The following is a 23,911-nucleotide window of genomic DNA, read 5'->3' as shown; positions in this document are numbered from 1 at the left end:
ACTCAGACAGTTTGACTACTAACATAAAAAAAGCCACTACCACCTGATGAAGGAGCATCGCTCCGAAAGCTAGTGTGCTTCCAATTAAACCTGTTGGACTATAACCTGGTGTAGTGTGATTTTTAACATAAAAAACCTAAGTCAGAGCATGCTGAAGTTGGTAGCTTGCTATTCATAATAATCAGACAAATTATAGAAAATTCCAGCAATGCAGGGATCCATTCCACTTGGTGTGACCATCCCCACTCACTGCAAGGGCAATTCAGCGAGTCTCACTAAACAGTAGTCAGGCAAAGGTTCCATCTTCAATGACTCATCAATTCCCCTTCAAAAGCCAATACTGAGTCTAGTTTGACCACATTTCCAGGCAGAGCATTCTAAATCCTAACTACTCTCTGCACAAAGACTTTCCTCATATCACCGTAGGTTGTTTTGACATTCATCACTTTGGTGTCCTCTGCTTCTCTACCCTTTTCCCAATAGGAATAGTTCTATCTGCTCTGTCTATATCCGTCATGATTTTGAACATCTGTCAAATCTCTTTGCAACTTTCTCTTCCTTGAGGAGAGTTATACCATAATTATTGCATCTCCTTATAATTTCCCTACAAGTTTGTTCCTTTATATTTTCCCTTTGTGAACTACCAAATCTAAGCAGTCACATAATCCAGTATTTCTCAAGTCAAACCAGAAAGATTCTATATTTGCAAGCTCCCTCCCTCCCAAAACACAACGCCTCACCCCCATCAAATTACAGGACAAAAATTCTAGATGGTGACTTCTCTTTTGTAGATCTAATCGAAATCCAAACAAAGAAATTAAGAGCAGGAGTAGGCCATTCAGCCCTCTGACCATGCTCCAGAATTTAATAGGAACATATTTTTCGACAGTATTCACTTTAGAAAACGACAATGTTGTCGAGGAGAATACTGAGATACATGCTACTAGACTAGGTGGGATTGAGGTTCACAAGGAAGAGGTATTAGAAATCCTGCAGAGTGTGAAAATAGATATGTCCCCTGGGCCGGATGGGATTTATCCTAGGATCCCTGGGAAGCCAGAGAGGAGATTGTCGAGCCTTTGGCATTGATCTTTTAATCGTTATTGTCTACAGGAATAGTGCCAGAAGACTGTAGGATAGCAAATGTGGATTCCCTGTTCAAGAAGGTGAGTAGAGACAATCCTGGTAATTATAGACCTGTGAGCCTTACTTCAGTTATTGGTAAAGTGTTGGAAAAGATTATAAGAGATAGGATTTATAATCATCTAGAAAATAATAATTTGATTAGGGATAGTCAGCACGGTTTTGTGAAGGGTAGGTCATGCCTCACAAACCTTACTGAGTTCTTTGAGAAGGTGACCAAACAGGTAGATGAGAGTAAACCGGTTCATGTGGTGTATATGGATTTCAGCAAGGTGTTCGATAAGGTTCCCCACAGTAGGCTATTGCACAAAATGCGGAGGAATGGGATTGTGGGAGATGTAGCAGTTTGGATCAGTAATTGGCTTGCTGAAAGAAAACAGAGGGTTTTGGGAAATGTTCATCCTGGAGTCCAGTTACTAGTGGTGTACCGCAAGGGTCAGTGTTGGGTCTACTGCTGATCGTCATTTTTATAAATGACCTGGATGAGGGTGTAGAAGGGTGGGTTAGTAAATTTCCAGACGACACCAAGGTCGGTGGAGTTGTGGATAGTGACGAAGGATGTTGTAGGTTACAGAGAGACATAGATAAGCTGCAGAGCTGGGCTGAGAGGTGGTGAATGGAGTTTAATGCAGACAAGTGTGAGGTGATTCACTTTGGTCGGAGTAACTGGAATGCAAAGTACTGGGCTAATGGTAAGATTCCTGGTAGTGTAGATGAGCAGAGAGATCTCAGTGTCCAGGTACACAGATCCTTGAAAGTTGCCACCCAGGTTGACAGGGTTGTTAAGAAGGCATACAGTGTTTTAGCTTTTATTAATAGATGGATCGAGTTCTGGAACCATGAGGTTATGCTGCAGCTGTACAAAACTCTGGTGCGGCCGTACTTGGAGTATTGTGTACAGTTCTGGTCACTGCATTATAAGAAGGATGTGGAAGCTTTGGAAAGGGTCCAGAGGAGATTCACTAGGATGTTGCCTGGTATGGAGGGAAGGTCTTACGAGGAAAGGCTGAGGGACTTGAGGCTGTTTTCATTGGAGAGAAGAAGGTTGAGAGGTGACTTAATAGAGACATATAAAGATAATCAGAGGGTTAGATTGGGTGGACAGGGAGAGCCTTTTTCCAAGTATGGTGACGGTGAGCACGAGGGGGCATAGCTTTAAATTGAGGGGTGATAGATATAGGACAGATTTCAGAGGCAGTTTCTTTACTCAGAGAGTAGTAAGAGTATGGAATGCTTTTCCTGCAATGGTAGTAGATTCGCCAACTTTAAGTACATTTAAGTCATCATTGGACAAGCATATGGACATACATGGAATAGTGTAGGTTAGATGGGCTTCAGATTAGGTATGACAGGTCGGCGCAACATCGAGGGCCGAAGGGCCTGTACTGCGCTATAATGTTCTATGATCATCCAACTCAGTGCCTTGCTCCTGCTTTCTCCCTTTGGTGCCCTCAGCAATAAGAACTATACCTAACTCCTTCTTGAAAGCATTCAATGTTCTGGGCTCAACTAGTTTCTGTGGCAGACAATTCCACTGACTCTCTAGGTGAAGACATTTCTCATCTCAGTCCTCAATGGCCTATCCCATATCCTTAGTGTGTGACCTTGGTTTGACGCTCCCAGGTCACTGGGAACATGATTCCTTCATTTACCATGTTTAGCCCTGTTAGTATATTACAGGTTTCCATGAGAACACCCTCATTCTTCAAACTTCAGTGAATAAAAACTTAGTACAGCTGTCATGACAGAGAATGCAGAGTTTAATCTGGTGTCATTCGCAAAGTTATTACCAGGCAAGTTACATCTGACACCATGAGATAGACAGAGACCAATGAGACACATATAATGTTTGCTGTTTAGTGACTTACCCTCGAAGGAGTTTGAAGAGCATGCATCCCAATGAGAACCAATCAGCACTGCTGTCATATGCTGTTCCTTTCTGTAACACTTCTGGAGCCATGTAACCGTGAGTACCACTACATCAATAGAAACAAATTAAACTTCAATATATAAAAAAAAACCTTGTCACATAACACAATGTACCTTAATTTTGTAGCAACAAAAAATGGTTGGGGAAGAAAGGACTCTTTATGTTCATTTACGAAACATGGGCAGAGCAGCCAGAGCTGGTGGTGTTGAATTTGTTCAATTATTTTATAGGACCATTTGAGTTAATCATATTGCTTTGGATCTGAGGTTAAAAAAAAATCAGTCCAGGGGAGGATGGCATATACCCTTGCTTAAAAGAGATCAATTAACCAGATGGTTTTTTTACAACAATTGGATTCCTGTTACATGATCACCATTATTGATACTTGTTCTTTAATTTCAGATGTATTTAATTAAAATGAATTTAAATTTCCCAGCTATTCTGGTGGAACTTGAACTCATAGCTCTGAATCAACAGCTGAGACCTCTGGATCCTTAGTCCAGTAATATAACTACTATATTACTACATCAAGAGATCATCTCTGCCGACAGTTAAAAGAGGCAAGGCGAGGTAACGAGTCATCCAAAATAAAGCATATCCAAACTTTGCCTCTTATCTTGGATAATTTAGATGATCGCAAACTTGTTGATGATGATATTGTTGACAACTGAAGGCTAGGGAAAGGAAAATAATTCTGCTAATGTTTTGATTTGTTATCTAGTAACACTGACAGAAATGTATGTGTGCACATTGGATGAAAAATTTAGTTACAAATGGTTGTCACCAATTTTGCTGAGTTGAAACACGTGCAGTGCTTGCACAAACTCTTTCCCTCTGCAAAGAACAGGACCCTGTCAATATGTGTTATTTCCAATGCACACAAGTGCGTCGTACAAACAGCCATTTTAGGATTGAAAGAAAGGACAGAAATATCATGTGCACACACGGTGCCTATTTCAACTCAACAAAATAGGTGACAGCCATTTGCTGGCTTATTTCTCAGGCAGTGCCCTGACCAATCAGAGTCAACCTGCATGGTTTGAAATCTAAACAAAGCTTGGTAGTTAACTGTCGATCATCACTGTCACATTCTATATAGCATCACGTTTACCAATCAGAGTGAACTTGTCAATCAACCAGCACTCTCCTGTCATTGAGTTTTCCCCTTTAATGATATTCTTGCAAATTGTCTTGATGAGTGGAAGGTGAAACACTTCAATAAAGTAAGCTTTTATTTTATCAGCAATACTAAAAAGGTAGTAGAAACAAAGTTTCTCATTTTGATTTATTTATATAAATAGATACAGTTACAAAGTTTGCGTGAGGGAGCTGCAAACATAAGAAGTGAACAATAGCCAAGGGATATTATATTTATAAATGGAAGTTCTTTGAGGTATAGAGAGCAGAGAAACAAGAATCCCAATGACACTGCTCTGTCAAATCTATCTTACAGCAATGACAAATTCAAATATACAATCAGATTTATAGCTGCAATCAGCAATATCACTAGAAGGCACCTTTAAGGGCTTTCTCTCTTATTCCCTCTTTGAAGCTCTTCCTACGTTACAGCTTTCCAGCAGCTGTGAGGGGGAAGTGATGATTTTTTAAAAAAGAAAATCAATATAAATAGGAACAGGGAGAGAAACAAAGAGAAAGGATGGATTTGTCTGCCAGCACAAAACTGATTTTGTTCATGCAAAACTATCCACGTAAATAGGTTAACAAGTACATACACGCTGGCATGAGGCTTCTTTTTTGAAAAATCACAAGCAAGCCCAAGGTCTGATATCCTCACGTGACCATGTTCATCCAGGAGAATGTTTGCTGGCTGTAAAACACAAAATAGCAGGGTGCACTGATCTGAATTATTTTAATTTCAGAGTAGAACTACATAATTTCTCAAAACACATTCTGAATATTGCAACTTAAGTCAAATGAATGTATCCTTTCCCTCCAGTTTTCTTTGTCATGCGCATTTTCTTTTTGCCATTAGGTCCCACTTCAGACAGTGGGAATCAGACAACAGTGCATCCGGCAAATGTAGCCACCAGTACCTGCACAACAGCAGTGACGTATGACTGTTACTTTCATTCTTCAATTTCATCCTTCCTTACTGTCAATGTTCCCTCCAAGCTATGAAGGGTACAATCATACAACAATTTGAAATCCACTAAGCAGTGCAATAACTAGGCTATATACAACAAAGTGCCTCCAAATAGCAAGCATACCTGATGAGCATGAATCTTGTATGAAGATAAATCATGGTGTAACAAAGTGGTTCCACAAGACAAAGGTAATTTCAAAGAGGGAGCATTTCTTCATGTTTATCCTGACAGCAAGTTACCAAATAGGGAACCAGAGGGAATGGAATCATACTCCAAAAGGTCAAACCTCAGAGTTGCATTTGACTGCCCATGTCTTGACAGATTTCTGTTCCCTAACCACAGCTTTGGATATGATGCATTCCCAGATGTTTATCGTTTTTATTATATGGAACAAGTGTAGGCAATGGCATAGACTTTCGGATAGTTTGGTAAGTAAAATGGGCAGAGAAATTTAAGCTGAAACTCAGTCCCAAAAGAAATCATTGGAAAATCTCTCCATGAGTTCACTGTGCCTCTAACTAGTCAGCAGCTGCATGCAGCTAAAGGAGGGAGCAGCATAATCCCACACTTCTGACTTTCTTAACATTCTCACTGTACACAACCCCTCCATAAAAAAAATGACAACTTAGATCACAACAGGTGGGAAGAGATTGGGAAGGTAAAAGTTCACATATCCAAAACAATGCCTTGGCTGGGTATCATTCCAATATTTAGAAATTGCAATAACCAGATATTTCAAGGTACTCTGTGAACTTACTGCAAATTTAAAGGAAATTACCAAAAAAATTGGGATTTTCTTGTTACATGTTATTTATTATTACTGAGCTTTGTTGAGGAAAGTGATGACAGCATGGAGGAGGAAAATATTATCCTCATTTCTGTATTACCTACTTCATTGGGTGACAGATGTGGTTTTTGAATTGTATCAACATTAACACCATCTATTACTTGAGACAAAATTGCACTGCCTGTATATTAAGAAACAAATAACTTGCATTTATTTAGGACTTATTATTTCAGAAGACCCAAAAGTGCTTCACAGCCAATTTGTGCATAACAGTGTTCCACAAACAGCAACACAATAATGGCCAGAAACTCTGTTCTACTGAACAAAAATATAAGAGCTGCTGATGCTGGAAATTAGAAACAAAAATAGAAATTGCTGGAAAAGCTCAGTTCTGAGGAAGGGTCACTCGACCCTAAACTTTAAGTCTGATTTTTCTGCACACATGCTGACAGACCTGCTGAGCTTTTCCAGCAATTTCTATTTTTGACTCTGTTCTACTGAAGTTGGTTGAACAACAATTACTAAATAGAACTCCCTGGTTCATCTTCAAATAATGTCATAGAATCTTTTTTGTCAACACAAGAGAATAAGTTTTAGTCAACACATGACACTTTCAAATGTGCAGCACACTTTCAACACTCGACTGGATAATGAGTCTAAATGTTGTGCTGAAGTCTTTGGATTGAGACATGAGCCTATAATCTCCTGACTCAGAAATGTATGTTTTAACACTGACCAGTTCAGACCATACTTGAAACTTTTCAAAGATTCAGCCTGAGAGATCACAGACCTTGCAATCCTTAGTTAGTAGCAATAACCTTCGCCTCATTGTCGAGAAACAACTACTTCCTTATCATGTCCACTCAGGTCTATGCTGCTCAATGAACCATCGTGTTAAGTGCCTGTCTCCCAAGTGGGTTCAGCTGAACTGGTGCTTGCATAAATATGGTGCAATTTTGGAATGAGTGAGCCAGTGAGAAATAGCCCTTTGCAACCACTACGTATTAAATGTTCAACTATTGTGAGTGACAGATAGAAGATTAATTCCAGGAGGTTTCACTCTCCATAGTGAATCAGATTATGTGACTAATCAGTATCAAAAAGACTTTAAAGTATCAGAATGTCTGAACTTGGAAGAAACATTCAATCCTGTAAAAATTATGAGGGACATGGATAGGATAAATAGACAAAGTCTTTTCCCTGGGGTCGGGGAGTCCAGAACTAGAGGGCATAGGTTTAGGGTGAGAGGGGAAAGATACAAAAGAGACCTAAGGGGCAACTTTATCATGCAGAGGGTGGTACGTGTATGGAATGAGCTGCCAGAGGATGTGGTGGAGGCTGGTACAATTGCAACATTTAAGAGGCATTTGGATGGATATATGAATAGGAAGGGTTTGGAGGAATATGGGCTGGGTGCTAGCAGGTGGGACTAGATTGGGTTGGGATATCTGGTCGGCATGGACAGGTTGGACCGAAGGGAGTGTTTTCCATGCTGTACATCTCTATGACTCTATTCCATTCCATTCTATGACCAACCTGAACATCCAACATCTCAACTGGTCACAAACTTGCTTATGTGTCTGATGTTCATCTTTTCTCTAGCCGTGGTTGTCTTTTGCCTCTAGTCTGTATAAATCTCTTTACAAAGGACTTAAACGTTTCACACTATGGACCAATTCACAAGTTGTTTTTAGTGAGTGTCATGAAAATGCCATCAGCTTTTGACAATGCAGCTACCTCTATTTGTCACTCAACAATTGTTATAAATGTAAAATGTAACAGCAGAATAGCAAGAGGCACATCCTTGAGGAAAGTATCAAGTGGTCTGAAGTCATTGCATCGATACACTATGTTCTGAGTTTTCTCAATTTCAATTGAACTTTTAAGTTACGTTGTTCATAAGCAGAATTTTGTTTTTATTTCTTCATGAGCATTAATAGTAAGGCTAGCATTTATTACATATCCCTAATTACACTTGAGAAGGTGATGGTGAACTGCTTTCCTGGGTGGTGAAGATATCCCCATCGTGTTGTTAAGTTGAGAGTTCCACTTTTAGCGGTGAAGAAAGAGTAACTGATAAATAATTACTTATGTTAATTTGCACTTAAAAGTAGCATAAATTCCGATGTAATTCCATTCCAAAAGATCAATGAGTCGAAGGCAAATGGAATTTTGTCATTAATTACAAGAAGAATGGAATAGAAAAGTGGAGTAGAGATGTTTAACACAGTTGCACAGGACATTGGTGAGACGATATTTCAGTACAGTATACAGTTTTAGTCAACTTATTTAAGAAAGGAGACAACTGGATTAGAAACTATGCAGAGAAGGTTCATTTGTCTGAGTCTTAAAATGAAGGGGTTGTCTTACAAGGAAAGGATTACAGGTTGTGCTGATGTCTGTTGGGACTTCAAAAAATTAGAGGTGATCTTGTTGAAACATACGAGATCTTGCGAGGAATTGACAATGTAGATATTAAAGAATTTCCCTGGGATGGAGAGTCCAGAATTAGAGGGCATAAGTTTAGGGTGAGAGGGCAAAGATATAAAAGAGACCTGAGGGGCAACATTTTCATGCAGAGTCTGGTACGTGTATGGAATGAGCTGCCACAGTAAGTGGTGGAGGCTGGCACAATTGTAAAATTTAAAAAGCATCTTGATGGGTGTATGAATAGGAAGGGTTTGGCGGGATATGGGCCAAGTGCTGGCAGGTGGGACTAGATTGGGTTGGGATATCTGGTCGGCATGGAAGGGTCTGCTTCTGTGCTGTACATCTCTATGACTCTAAAGAGATATTTCACCTTGTGGGAGAAGTTAGAACTAAGGGTCACTGTTTGAAAAAAAGGGATACCCAGTTTATTTGGAGATGATTTCTTTTCTCTTTGAGTCATGAGTCCATAGAATTCTCCTCCATAGAGAGCAGTGAAGACAGGGTCATTTAATGTTTTTAAAGAGGATATATAAGAATTCTTAACAAACAAGGCAATCATAGAGATGTACAACACGGAAACAGACCCTTTGGTCCAACTCGTCCATGCTGACCAGATATCCTAAATTAATCTAGTTCCATTTGCCAACACTTGGCCCATATCCCTCTAAACCCCTCCTATTCATATACCCATCCAGATGCCTTTTAAATGTAATTATACTAGCCTCCAACACTTCCTCTGACAGCTCATTCCAATCACGTACCACCCTCTGCACAAAAACGTTGCTCCTTGGGTCCCTTTTAAATCTTTCCCCTCTCACCCTAAATCTATGCTTGAAAAGTGTCAGGAAATGGAAAGAAAATGCAGTCAGATAAACCATGATCTTGTTGAATGGTGGAGCAAACTTGAGGGGCCAACTAGTCTCCTCTTGCTCCTAACTTGTATATTTATTTATTTGTTTGAATGTCCTTGGACACAAGGAATCTTGTGCAGACGTGGCGCAGCATTACCCTCTTAATCAAAGCACTTGAGATTAGCAAGGACAGACTGCAGAAATTCATTCCTCAGCCCTTTTATAATTGTAATTTTTACACTCCAGGAATCTCTCACTTCTGTTTAATAAGCCTCGTGCCAGAACCATCAGTAATCAGAGGTCAGTCATGGGGCAACAGCTTGCTTTGGACTGTTCACAAGATGACCAGTAAGTTCTTCTGAGGACACAGATGGTCTGGCATTCTATCAACTCTTCCATAATGAGGATTACACAGAATAACTTCTCACTCGAGACCACCTTAAAGCAACAACCATACTTTTACTGACCCATCAAACTCTAATCTGCTTAGCAATGACAATTTCCTATTCCACAGAATGCATACCTCTTGCACAAACATAAAATACCTTCTGGCAGTCAAACAATCAAACCCAATTCTCTCTAACTCACTTCTCTTTAATTCTTGCCATACATTAATCAGTTCATCATTTTTTTCAAAGAAACTAGAGTGTATAATTGTGAGAGATTCACCACCAGAAAGGGCATCCAACTCTGGTTGTATAAAAGCAGATATGGACATCATCATTGCTGCAGCTCACATTAATGTTGGCAGAATTTCGCATGACGTGAAGCTGAATTTACATTTCTCATTTGCACTAACATCTAGGAAGCCTTGTCTTACAATCTCATGCTGCCAGCTGACAGCATAGCTACATGCACACATACATTTCATTTCTTTTCCATCTCTCTTTCAGCCTAAAGGCATCTTGTTCGGTCCTTGCCTTGTGTCATCCTTCCCTGCACATACACCACAACTACAATGTCATCAAATGAAAAGGTGGTGGTGCTGGGAAAAGGAGAAAGTGAACCTTCGTTAACAGTAGAGCAGAAGGTAGATGTTGAGGCAGAGAAAAGGCCAAGACAAAGAGTTTGCATGGTTATTCTACCATCTTTAACTTCATTCCCAACTAATTCTGTGGGCGAGATATTGAGTTGCTTCCTTCAGGGGAACACAGATGTAAAGCTGATAAAATGTCATGATGAGAATCATCAAAAGGAGAATTGGAAATCTGGGAGGAGTTCAGGACGTGCTCTCTTTCCAGCAGAGGCTAAGATTGCTTCACAGCTGTGGAACCAAGAATTCAAGACGAATCACTTCAAAAAGAAGAATGTTTGCAAAACATCAGAATATTTCAGAAACCCTGTACATACTTGCAGGCTAAAGACAATCACGGGACAGGCAGCAACTGGAAGGCATGGCTACTGAATTTACATTTCTCATTTGCACTAACATCTAGGAAGCCTTGTCTTACTTGCTGCAACCAACGTGGCGAGTGGTAAATATACTGACGTTGACAGATCCATGGAAAACAGGTAGACACAACCATTTTTAGTCACCATCCCCATGGAAACCCTTGACTGCACCTCTGCAAAAGTGGGTAGGCTGGAGTACAGCACCAATATTATCCTATCTCTGCACAGCAGCACATACCATGGCACCAGCAGTTGCTGATAGAAAAAGTTGGTGGCAAGAAATACCAGGAGATTGCTTTAAAGATGCACCAGCAGCTGTTCTTGTCAAAAGCTGGGTCTGAATGGAATGCTCTTCAGCGGGTTGACACAAACTCAATGGGCCAAACAGCCTCTTTTCATGCTGTAGGAATTCCAGGATTCAATTAAAGTGATCCATAGCAATATCTCTAAAGTTAAAAACAGGGTTCACCATAGGTGGTGTTGGATATTTTGAAGACCGTTAAGGTGGATAAGTCCCCAGGGCACAATGGTATCTACCCTAGGTTATTGAGAGGCAAGAAAGGAGATTGCTGGAGCCTTGACCAAAATCTTGCATCCTCATTAGGCACTGGAGAAGTCCTGGAGGACTAGTAAGTAGCTAATTCAAGAAGGGAAATTGGGATAATCCAGGAAAGTATGGTGAGTTTCATATTGGTGATTGGGAAGTTATTGGAGAGAATTCTTAGGGGTAGGATTTACGCACATTTGGAAAAGCATGACCTAATTAGGGACAGCCAACATGGCTTTGTGCAGGGCAAGTCATGTCTTATTAACGTGATTGAATTTTTCAAGGTGGTGATGAAGGTGATTGATGAGGGTAGAACAGTGGACATTGTTTATATTGAATTTAGTGATGATTTTGACAAGGTCCTTCATTGGAGGCTCATCCAGAAGTTTAAGATGTGAGGCCGTGCAGGTTCAGAATTGGTTTTCCCATAGCAGACAGAGGGTAATGGCAGAAGGGTGTTTTTCAGGCTGGAGGTCCATGACTTAGTGGGGTTCCGCAGGGATCCATTCAGTGACCTCTGCTGTTTGTGATAAATATGAATGACCTAGATGAAAATGTAGATGGGTGGGTTAGTAAGTTTGCAGATGATAGAAAGATAGGTGAAACTGTAGATAGTGTAGAAGGTTGTCAGTGGGATATAGATCAGTTGCAGATATGGGTGGAGAAATGGCAGCTGGAGGAGTTTAATCCAGGTAAGTGTGAGGTGCTGCACTTTGGGAGATCAAATTTTAAGGAAAAGTATACAGGACTCTGAACAGCATTGATTAACAGGGGGATCTTGGGGTTCAAGTCCATAGCTCCTTGAAAGTGGCCATGCAAGTAGATAGGATGGTAAAGGTGGTGTATTGCATGCTTGCCTTTATTGGTTGGGGAATTGAATACAAGAGTTGGGATGTCATGTTGCAGCTTTATAAGACTTTGGTTAGGACGCACTTATAGTATTGTGTTCAATTATGGTCACCACGTTACAGGAAGGATGTGGAGGATTTCGAGAGGGTGCAGAAGCGATTTACCAGGATGCTGCCTGAATTAGAGGGTTTGAGGTATAACGAGAAGCTAGAAAGACTCAGACTGTTCTCTCTTGAGTGGCTGAAGCTGAGGAGATACTTAACATAAGTCTATAAAATTATTAGATGCATAGATAGGAGTGACAGTCAGAATCTTTTTCCCAGAGTTGAAATGGTTAATACAAGAGGCATGTGTTTAAGGTTAGAGAGTGAAAGTGCAAAGGAGGCATGAGGGGAAGTTTATTTTAATACACAGAGTGGTAGGAATACACCGGCAGGGGTGGTGGTGAAGGAGGCAGATACTACAGGGGCATTTAAGAGACTTTTAGATAAGCATATGAATATGCAAGGAATGGAGGGATATGGATCAAGGGTAGGCAGAAGGGATTAGTTTAATTTGGTGTCATGATTGACACAACATCATAGGCCAAAGGGCCTATTCCTGTGCATAGAACTATAGGACATAGACCTATGTTCTACGACCACATTCAAAACCTGGTGTGCCAGCAGTGCACATTCATGTGCACAGGCATCCAAGAAAGAAAAGAGATATGAAAGAATTTACAAATCACAAATCACATTTCAGAATTAGGGGTTCATGTGAATTAGAGAATTCAGAGATCAATGTCCAGTTGAGGATTTTTTTCAGATAGCTGTCCACAGAAATCCCTTTTGGTGGAGCTGGTCAGAGTATTGAGTACAGGAGTTCGGAGGTCATGTTGTGGATGTACAGGACATTGGTTCGGCCACTGTTGGAATATTGCGTGCAATTCTGGTCTCCTTTCTATCGGAAAGATGTTGTGAAACTTGAAAGGGTTCAGAATAGAGTTACAAGGATGTTGCCAGAGTTGGAGGATTTGAGCTATAGGGAGAGGCTGAACAGGCTGGGGCTGTTTTCCCTGGAGCATCAGAGGCTGAGGGGTGAGCTTATAGAGGTTTACAAAATTATGAGGGGCATGGATAGGATAAATAGACAAAGTCTTTTCCCTGGGGTCAGAGAGTCCAGAACTAGAGGGAATAGCTTTAGGTGAGAGGGGAAAGATATAAAAGAGACCGAAGGGGCAATGTTTTCACACAGAGGGTGGTACGGGTATGGTATGAGCTGCCATAGGAAGAGGTGGTGGCATTTGGATGGGTAAGTGAATAGGATGGGTTTGGAGGGATATGGGCCAGGTGCTGGCAGGTGGGACTAGATTGGGTTGGGATATCTGGTCAGCATGGACAGGTTGGACCAAAGGATCTGTTTCCATGCTGTACATCTCTATGACTCTATTAGCTCAAATGCAGTCAAATTGCTGATAGAAGAGGGACTTGGTTCACTTTGCAGAAGAAACAGGTTTCTTTTCAGGAATCAGATGTTTGGGAGATCATGATACCAGAGGAAGGCATTTAGCTAAGTGTGAAGCTGTTTTGGGTGTTACAATCAGATTCACAGACAGTAACATGTCACTAAAGATGATTCAAATGATCCAGCAGGTTCAGTAACGTGACAGAGGCTTTAGGTTGAGACACTCAGTTAATGAGATGGAATGTCATGTTCCCACATCAGAAACCATTCTGCTTTTTTTTAAAGGAGGTAGATAACAATGCATTCTGGATTAGTGGTGCTGGAAGAGCACAGCAGTTCAGGCAGCATCCAAGGAGCAGCAAAATCGACGTTTTGGGCAAAAGCCCTTCATCAGGAATAAAGGCAGAGAGCCTGAAGCGTGGAGAGATAAGCTAGAGGAGGGTGGGGGTGGGGAGAAAGTAGCAAAGAGTACAATGGGTGAGTGGGGGACGGGATGAAGGTGATAGGTCAGGGAGGAGAGGGTGGAGTGGATAGGTGGAAAAGAAGATAGGCAGATAGGACAAGTCCAGATAAGTCATGGGGACAGTGCTGAGCTGGAAGTTTGGAACTGGGGTGAGGTGGGGGAAGGGGAAATGAGGAAACTGTTGAAGTCCACATTGATGCCCTGGGGTTGAAGTGTTCCGAGGCGGAAGATGAGGCGTTCTTCTTCCAGGCGTCTGGTGGTGAGGGAAAGGCGGTGAAGGAGGCCCAGGACCTCCATGTCCTCGGCAGAATGGGAGGGGGAGTTGAAATGTTGGGCCACAGGGCAGTGTGGTTGATTGGTGCGGGTGTCCCGGAGATGTTCCCTAAAGCGCTCTGCTAGGAGGCGCCCAGTCTCCCCAATGTAGAGGAGACCGCATCGGGAGCAACGGATACAATAAGTGATATTGGTGGATGTGCAGGTAAAACTTTGATGGATGTGGAAGGCTCCTTTAGGGCCTTGGATAGAGGTGAGGGAGGAGGTGTGGGCGCAGGTTTTACAGTTCCTGCGATGGCAGGGGAAGGTGCCAAGATGGGAGGGTGGGTTGTAGGGGGGCCTGGACCTGACCAGGTAGTCACGGAGAGAACGCTCTTTGTGGAAGGCGGAAAGGGGTGGGGAGGGAAATATATCCCTGGTGGTGGGGTCTTTTTGGAGGTGGTGGAAATGTCGGCGGATGATTTGGTTTATGCGAAGGTTGGTAGGGTGGAAGGTGAGCACCAGGGGCGTTCTGTCCTTGTTCCGGTTGGAGGGGTAGGTGCGGAGGTGCGGGATGTGGACGAGATGCGTTGGAGGGCATCTTTAACCACGTGGGAAGGGAAATTGCGGTCTCTAAAGAAGGAGGCCTTCTGGTGTGTTCTGTGGTGGAACTGGTCCTCCTGGGAGCAGATACGGCGGAGGCGGAGGAATTGGGAATATGGGATGGTATTTTTGCAAGAGATAGGGTGGGAAGAGGTGTAATCCAGGCAGCTGTGGGAGTTGGTGGCTTTGTAGAAAATGTCAGTGTCAAGTCGGTCGTCATTATTGGAGATGGAGAGGTCCAGGAAGGGGAGGGAGGTGTCAGAGATGGTCCAGGTAAATTTAAGGTCAGGGTGGAATGTGTTGGTGAAGTTGATGAATTGCTCAACCTCCTCACGGGAGCACGAGGTGGCGCCAATGCAGTCATCAATGTAGCGGAGGAAGAGGTGGGGAGTGGTGCTGGTGTAATTACGGAAGGTCAACTGTTCTACGTAGCCAACAAAGAGACAGGCATAGCTGGGGCCCATACGTGTGCCCATGGCTATCCCTTTGGTCTGGAGGAAGTGGGAGGATTCGAAGGAGAAATTGTTAAGGGTGAGAACCAGTTCCGCCAAATTAATGACAGTGTCAGTGGAAGGGTACTGTTGGGGACGTCTGGAGAGGATAACTATGCAGTCATTTTCATTGAGTCAAGGAATAATGGGTTTTCATGGTTCCTTTGTTCAGAATTGGCTGAGGTAGACTAGTTCTTTGCGTTAGTTAGTCTGGAGTGTTCATACAATATAAAGAAAGCGACATTTCAGGAGGGTGTTCACTAGCTATTTTCAAATCCAGTAAGTTTCCATTTTTAATAAATAAATTAGACAAGCTAACATAGGATCCATTTTTAAATTAGGTTCTTGCTCTTCCTGTCCTCCGGACATTCTAATATTCTTCCCACAGATCTCTCATTTAGTCATGAATATCAACAATATCATGAAAAGGGTGTATTCAATCTCAGTAATTTGAGTACTGCTCATTATCTGATAAGTTGGCAGAGGCTTCAACTAAAATTGTGGCAAATGAAGGTGCAATGCATCACTATAGCCAGAGATTGTGCACCTCTTGCACATGACTTCTGAGGAAGGGTCACCCAACCTGAAACATTTTCTCTGATTTCTCTCTACAGATATTGCCAAACCTGCTGAGCTTTTCCAGCAGTTTCTGATTTTGGTTTTGATTTACAGCATCTGCAGATCTTTCGGTTTATACTGAATTTCAGATGCTCTTAGCAGCAGCTAGGGATGCACTTTCAAATGTTCATATTCCTGAACTTAGACTCTGCAACTTTTTTTCCTGGACAGTATTAGCTCCTTGTCACAAAGGCAACTTTGATATTCTTTGCACAGAATGTGATCATCAGCCTTGACACCCTCTGGTACACTGCTTATGATCTGTTCACTGAAAGAAGGATATACTAGCAGAGGTGAGAATGAAGGAAGAGTAATTAGGGAATTGGGTTTGAGACAGTTGTCCTTTGAAAACGGATTGAGTAGGTCAGTCTTTATTACATGGAATTTAAATCAGAGGTTCTATAACTGAGGTACAAATAATTCTTAAGGGGTTTAACTTGGCAGATGTTGGAACAATGTTTATCCTGGTTGAAGAGTCTAGAATTGGGATCACTTGATAGGAATGAGAGTTATATAATTACGTTTGGGATTAAGCATTTTTCTTGACATGAAATGAAGGAGGTCAAGTGACCTGTTCGAAACGCTTCCTGACAGTGTGCCCAGATGGCTTGGTTGTTAGAAATTAAAGCAGGCACAGGCTGTTTTTGACAAGAAGGCAAACTGTGTTTAGACTTCGAGACAATGGCAGCAGCCTGCCTATTAACAATGGATACACTATGAATGCCCGAAGTCTCAAGAAATGATAATGCCAAGTTACAAACAGTTGTGCTTAAACTGTCCATTTATTTCCAAGATAAAAGAAAGCTGGAGTTGCAACGATAGCTAATAAGCATTTCTAACATACATGGCATTGAAACAGAATTTCAAGAGATAAAGGTAAAAATAACAGCAAGTCTGCTCGGATTCAGAAGAGAGAAAGCAACTAGAAGCTGAAAGTTCTGTGGTTCACCATACAAGAATGGCGGTAGAATTTTGTGTTCAGATTGAAAAGACCAAATTCGTGACATGTTGGAACAAGGCTAGAAGATCCATTTGCCTAGAAAGAGTGCCTCCAGACAGTTCTTGGGTTAAAGCTTACCAGACTGAGAAAACTCTTGCAAGCTAAGAATCATTTGGGACTGGTTTTGGAGAACAGAACGTCTACTTAAAGGATGTATAATGTATATTTGTAAAGCTGTTTTAAAAAAAAGAATCAGGAGAAAGTTCTGCTCTGTAATTTGAAGTATAGGCTACCTACCAAAACATTGTATTTCCAGTGACACTTTTAGTCTGTTTGTTAAAGGAGAAGACTTAAAACATGTTATCTTTTTGTTACATCTTTTTCAACTGCAAATTTCCAGTTAGCAGTATCCGTGGGTATTGTAACAACAGTCTCAGAATAAGGAATTGGCCAATATAGAATGGAGTGTAGAAAGTGCTTGACTTTAAAAAAAACTGTAAATTTATGGAATTCTCCATGCCAGAGGTTTATAGATGCTCAGTTGTTGAATACATTCAAGAAACAGACAGTTAGATTTCCAAATACTAAGAGAATTAAGGGATATGTGGAGTGTGCAGGAAGGTGGAATTGAGGTAGAAGACCAACCATGATCATATTGAACAGAAGAGTAATAGCCTACTCCTGCTCCCATTTCTTATGTCCTCTGCCTTCCCTGAAATTGACCAGGCTGTGTCATCTACACTTAAATGGTTATTTTGATCATAACTGTTGATTTCAATTGCCTCAGTAAAGTCATGAGCCATAGCTCATGATGTGAGGTGTCTGTGAGGAGCCATTCTTGGACATAATTGGCTTCATGAAGGAGATCAGTAAGTACTGAGTGGTTTAAAATGAAGGGATAATGGCAGCCGTGTGTATTATATTGTTTCACATGTAGGCTCTTTTGAGTGACATTGCAGATAATCTGATATTTTAGTGACTGGAACAGTTTCATGCTTAAGATATATAAACAGCTATTCTGCTGGTGCCTCTGATATCACATGTGAACAGCCTAAAGCTGGGCAACTCAAGCTGGGCTCCATTTTTCTGCCACCAGTGTCTAATATGAAGCAGGACATGCACTGCAACTCAAGCTGAGGATTACACCTGTGACCTGTCAAACAGCTGCCATGGCTGGTCTTTGGCTGAATTCATACAGACTCTTTGTGACACCGTGAAATTATTGAGTGGCAAAAAATATTGTATATAGCAAGAAAAACAGCCATTCAAACAGTACAGCAGTACTGAAGTTATTTGTAAAGAAAGTGACAAGAATATCCAATGCAGCCTCAGAAACTAACATAGAATAAAGGCTCCTCCAAGAATCTTTGAAGTATTCATGGAAGTAATTGATGTCATCTGCTTATGACATCAAATGAGTTTTCTTGCAATCAGCATCCTGAACCTCTCTTGATATTTTACATCATCAAAATCAGTGACTCCATCCATATTATTCATAGAATCCCTAGTGTGGAAGCTGGCCATTCAACTCATCGAGTTCACACTGACCCTCCAAAGAGAATCCCACCCAGACCCATCCCCTACCCTATCCCTGTAACCCTGTATTTCCCATGGCTAGCATACGCATCCCTGGACACTGTGGGCAATTTAGCATGGCCAATCCACCTAATCTGTACATCTTTGGACTCAAAGCCATCAAAACTGAAGTTCATACAATTGCAATTGGTAAATGCAATACTTAATGTGAAATCTAATGTGGATCTCTTTTCCTTACAATACTTAATGCCTGCTTTAATTAACAAAGGTCATAAAAAGAAAACTATAACAATAGTCTTAATTCTTTTCAAGTATATGTTTGAAAATAGCTTCAATGTCAAGGTTTGTTCTTCATACTCCAAGAACAAAACCAAATAAAATGATTTGGTCATTTAACAAGTACTGGTAAGGTTGACACCTCAGCTTTCATTACCATGTGGCTCACGTCAGGTGGCACACTGTCATACTATTTACTATCAGTGTGCTCTCGAGGTCTGTGACAAATCAAGGCAGGGAACCTTGTTGCTCTGTTAGTTTCCAGTGGAGAAAAAATGTATTCAAACCATTCCCTTCCAATTACAGTTGCCAAACCTCCAGGAGTCTCCAGGAATTAATGTCTAATCTCCAAGATATTGCTGCATGCAACAGAGGAGAAAAATCATAGTCAAAACTGTGTTTAGTGTTTATTCATTAGTATGAAAATAACAGGCATGTTGTTTGACTGACAGTCAAGAATCATTGAATTGCATAATTAAGTCTATGGGCTTTTCAATGAGCTGGGAAGGAAATGTGCTGCAATTGTGAACATGATAGGTGACCAACAGCAGCTGTTTGAGGATTAAATGGTTAGAATCACCAGCTCATATAATGATATTTCCAGGAATATGTCCAACCACAGTTAGCATCATAGTTCCAAAAGGAAGCTATTGTTGCTCTCCCTACACCTGTGGTATTGAATTTTCTCACGAGTGGATTTTGGTTAATTTTAGAATCTGACTTGCGTATAATGTTTAGTCTTCAGACCAGTTATTAGGGGGATAGATGATACTACACTGTAACACAAAAAGCAATGTATTCGAAATGCATTTATAAAATTGCTACACATAGCATCTAATGCACTTCAGCCTGTCTACACGTAAGAGTTTCCCAGTCGAGATTACAGGTTGCTTTCATAATCACATAAATGTATGTATCTCATAACGATCAAAACCATAGGCATGGTTTCAGGATTGACGCATACTGAGTTAAACTGGTTACCAGCCTGATTTCTGGCTATTCTGTTTATATTAATTATGAAGAACCCAGGTGAAAGTTTGTGACTTATAATACCTTCAAAATTAAAAAGAATAAGAGAGAGAAGTTAACTGCCCAGGAGTAGGTGGTGGTCAGCTGCCTTCATGAACCTCTGGGTATAGGGATACTCAGTACTGTTAGGAAGGGAATTCCAATATTTTGACAGAGCAACAGGGAGGGAGCTCCATATCAGGATAGTGTGTGACTTGGAGTGGAACTCACAGGTGGTGGTTTTTCCATTGCATCGGTCTCCTTCTTACATCGAAGTGGAGGAGGTTGAGATTGGAGGGTGCTGTTATAGGAGGCTTGGTGAATAATTGCAAGTACATCTTGTAGATGGTTCACATTGCTACTACTGCCATCATTGATAAAGGTAGTGAATGCTGAAGATGGTGGAAGACATGCCAAACAAATGGAAAGCTTTGTCTTGGATTGTTTCAAGCCTCTGGAGTGTTGTTGGGAGTTGTACTATCCAGCGCAGCAGATACTCCTGACTCGTACCTTGTAGATGGTGGATAGCAGTGGGGAGACAGGAGGCAAATTATTCACCATACAATGCCTAGCCTCTGACCTGCTCTTGTAGTCACAAGAATTATATGGCTAATCCAGTTCAGTTTCTGGTCAATGGTAACTTGCAGCATGTTAATAGGGGGGCATCCAGCAATGGTAATGCTATTGCATACACCTGGGCTCAACTAAAGATCACTGCTCTCAGAAATGATAGATTAATATTCAAATACAAATGAGCAATGGTAAGATTCTGTCTTGTTGGATATTGTCGTAGTTTGGAACTTGTGGTGCAAATATTACTGGCCACTTATCAGCAAAGTCTTGATGTTATCCAGGTCTTGACAGCTTCAGCATCTGAGAAGTTGTGAATGGTGTTGAACATTGCACAATCATCAGCAAACATCCCCACTTCTGACATTATGATGGAGGGAAGGTCATTATAGAAGCAGCTGAAGATTGGTTGGACCTAGTACACTACCCTGAGGAACTCCTGCAGAGATGTCCTGGAGCTGAGGTAACTGACCTCCAACAATCACAAGATCTTCCTTTCGGCTAAGTAGACCCCAACCAGAAAATAGTTTTCCCATAATTCCCACTGCCTCCAGTTTTGGTGGAGGTTCTTGATACCTTAATCAATTGAATGTTGCTAGATATTAAGGCTAGTCATTCTCACCTCATCTATGCTTTACCAAGATGAGTGTCAGTGAGCAGTTATTCCTTTGCAAGTATCATTTGATAGCAACATCTCTTAGCATATGTAAATCAAAAGGTATTGTTCATGTGGTGCTACTTTTTTTTTAAAAGTGTGTCAGCTGCAGGAAAAGCGAAGCTTAGGGTAATAATGTGAGGCAATATTCGGAGGCAAAAAATCACCAACTTTTCTTGCAGTTTAAGCAGTGAGGCACCGCTGAATATTTTTGCACAGTAGTTGTTGGCTTTCCTGTAAACATTTTTTGGATCCATAAAACTGGGATGGATTAAAAATCATTGCTCTGTAACTGATAGATTAATATTCAAACACAAAATACTACATAGTGTTTCCCCTACAACGACAGTTTTGAGCTATGTAGTTGAATTCTGTGAAACAGCCAAATTATCCAGCTACATATCTGCATCAAGTGATTCAAAACATATCCTTATGGTTATATAGAAATTAACGTTATCATGTACTCTCACTGGTTTGGCATAAATCATTTCATCTCCAGCAGACTCACTTAGCACCATTTCTCTCCAAGGGATGATGCTGCTGTTCTCAAAGGTGATGATTTCCCAAGAACTGAATATAATCTTCAACCTTTGTTGTTTAGAGGATTGCTTATACAATCATGGAACATTGATCAATTCAGGATTGCACAGTAAATATTTTATGCATTACAATGTCAAATGTTATTGTACATTTCAGTAAATGAGTTTTAATTATATTCATCCTTGGAATACAGACTTGGGTAAGTATTTCTTAGAGTAACTCATTTTAGTTTTTATTTACAGATTATGATGATACGTGCACTCATTTCTTGCATCATTTTATTTGCATTTAAATGGGAGGGTAAATGGGAAATGTGGGAAAATGAATAACATAAGAGATGGAGGGAGTGACCAGTGCTTTCTGGTATGATAAAAACAATAGGAAAAGACTGGGGAGTATATTTGCATAATTAGATTCCTCTCCTAAAGTGCGAACACAGACTGGATGAGCTGAATGGCCTCCTTCTATGCTGTACAATTCTATGATTCTGCATTTAACAAATTCAAACAATTCCCATAGCATACTCACAGCACGTCAAATGATGCATCATTTCAGAAGAGAAGTGCTATATTGTGAAACCCACAAAGAATTTTTCTACTTCTCGGAATTATAAATTTTTAATGCTACTATTACTGGTTTTCAGCAAATACTATCTCAGATCAGTTAGTGTTTAATTGTTGCTTGGTATTTCAACTTAGATAAAAATATCAATTACTGGCTCCCTTACTAATTTTTTTTTAAAAAAGGATTAAAGTTTTTATTTGTATTGCCAAGTGATGGCAGATGCAAGATTCTGCACATATAATAACAGAACTCCCATGGGTTTGGTAATAGGTAAGCTAGAGTCTGCAGTATTGTTGTGATGATGTATACCTACTAGCGAGTCTATTTAAAACCACTGATGAAATGGAACCACAAGTGCTACAGCTAATTGTAGTTGGCATCTGTTAGGAAGTTAGTATTTTGTAAAAGTGAAGTCTCCAATAAATGTGTTTATTTAAATATAACATTGCATTTATCACAATGCATGATCTATGATTTATAACAAGTGGAGCATGAGGAGTCGTATACTTGCTGTAAAGATTTAGTACGTGCACAAGCAAATCCCCTGCACTGATGTCGCCGCAAGTCAGAGGAGACAATTTTTCACAAAATCAGCAACAATGGGAGAAGGAATTGAACTCAAGGCCCTGCTTTTTCCACAACATTGATGCCCAAAGTTCAGCAAATTCAGTCTAGCTGTAAATGATCAAATTGCTTATTTCAAGTAGATAGGCTATCAGTTGCTTAAATATACAAAACAAGGTCCTTTCTGTTTGATCACAAGATCTCTGCTGTATTCTTTACTTCCTTTACAAAAGGCAAGGTATGTTGCATATTGTGGGATTTTTCTATGAATGGGGTAGAGAAAGGTATTTTCATGTAACTGATTTTGAGCCCAAGGTGGTGACCATTATGTTCTGGAAACGAGTAGACCCATTATGTTCTGGAAGCATCTAGTGGTTCAATTTCAGACGTTCTGCATTGTAGCTTTTCCCAGCTTCCTGTTTAATTTTGTTTATTTTTGTATCCCTCTGACAGACCTCTATTTGTCCATTCTAATGTATTAGATAATATTTGTGTCATCTCAGTGCTAATTTTTAAAGCATCAATTCACCAGTTTGTAGGTCATTCAAACCATTGAGCATCTGTTCCTCTCTCTCCCTTTCTCTCTCTAATTTTCTCAGGACTAAAGCTACCTGTTTATCTTTCAGCCCTTGCTTCTGAAGAAAATTTCACACACAAAATGTCAATAACTTGTTCTTGCAGATTGCTGTGTACAGTTTGCAGAGTTTTCACAATGAAGATACTCCTTTGAAAAATTACCATGTTCCAAGGTTATTGTGAAGAAATCGACTTAATCAGTTGACTTAAAGCATAACTTTAAAAAAATTATGGCTATGTGAATCTTATCTTACCTTCAGGTCCCTATATACTACAAATCGGTTGTGCATGTGTTCAAGGCCCAGCATAATCTCTGCAGCATAGAACCTCATCTCCTTCTCAGAAAACACTCCGTGTTGTGAAAGATGATAATGTAAGTCTCCACCTAGAAATAGGAAGAGCAGTCAGCTATAAGATTTTGAGTTGATTAAATCATTTTGTACAACCCTACCAGTTTGTCCTACTGATTGTTGCACTCACAGTTGATACTTGAATCAAAGTAACCTGGTGTAGCTGGTTCTGGTAGCGGAAGAAAGAAAGATGTGCATTTATTTCATTGATTGTCACTTCATGAAATTGTTCGACTTGATAAATTGCTCTTGAAAACATGGCTTTTGTTTTTGCAGGCAACCATGGAATCAGATGATAAACTGATCATTTGTTTGGATGATGTTGTTCAGAGGAAGAATATTGGACAGAACACAGGAAAAACTACTGCCTCTTTTTAAAATAATATTACAAAATCTCTCACTTCAACATGAACCAAAAAACAGGT

At 40.5% G+C, this 23,911-nt stretch overlaps 1 protein-coding gene across 2 annotated transcripts in view; it reads right to left on the bottom strand.

Annotated features, from left to right (window-relative positions):
* grk3 (G protein-coupled receptor kinase 3) overlaps positions 1-23,911 on the bottom strand; it is a 303,291-nt gene that overhangs the window by 62,390 nt on the left and 216,990 nt on the right. For both annotated transcript variants that reach the window (XM_043715595.2, XM_087999986.1), the window contains exons 11-13: positions 23,391-23,521; positions 4,807-4,901; positions 3,012-3,119 (exon numbers count right to left, since the gene is read on the bottom strand). In XM_043715595.2, the coding sequence (XP_043571530.1) occupies positions 3,012-3,119; positions 4,807-4,901; positions 23,391-23,521 (334 nt within the window). The remainder of the gene's footprint in view (positions 1-3,011; positions 3,120-4,806; positions 4,902-23,390; positions 23,522-23,911) is intronic.

Source organism: Chiloscyllium plagiosum, unplaced genomic scaffold (assembly GCF_037043375.1).
Source record: "Chiloscyllium plagiosum isolate Xiang-an unplaced genomic scaffold, Cpla_swu_hap1 HiC_scaffold_24, whole genome shotgun sequence".
In the NCBI taxonomy this organism is placed as follows: domain Eukaryota; kingdom Metazoa; phylum Chordata; class Chondrichthyes; order Orectolobiformes; family Hemiscylliidae; genus Chiloscyllium; species Chiloscyllium plagiosum.
Note: the sequence above shows the minus strand (reverse complement) of the source record. Positions and strands in the feature narration are given on the sequence as shown.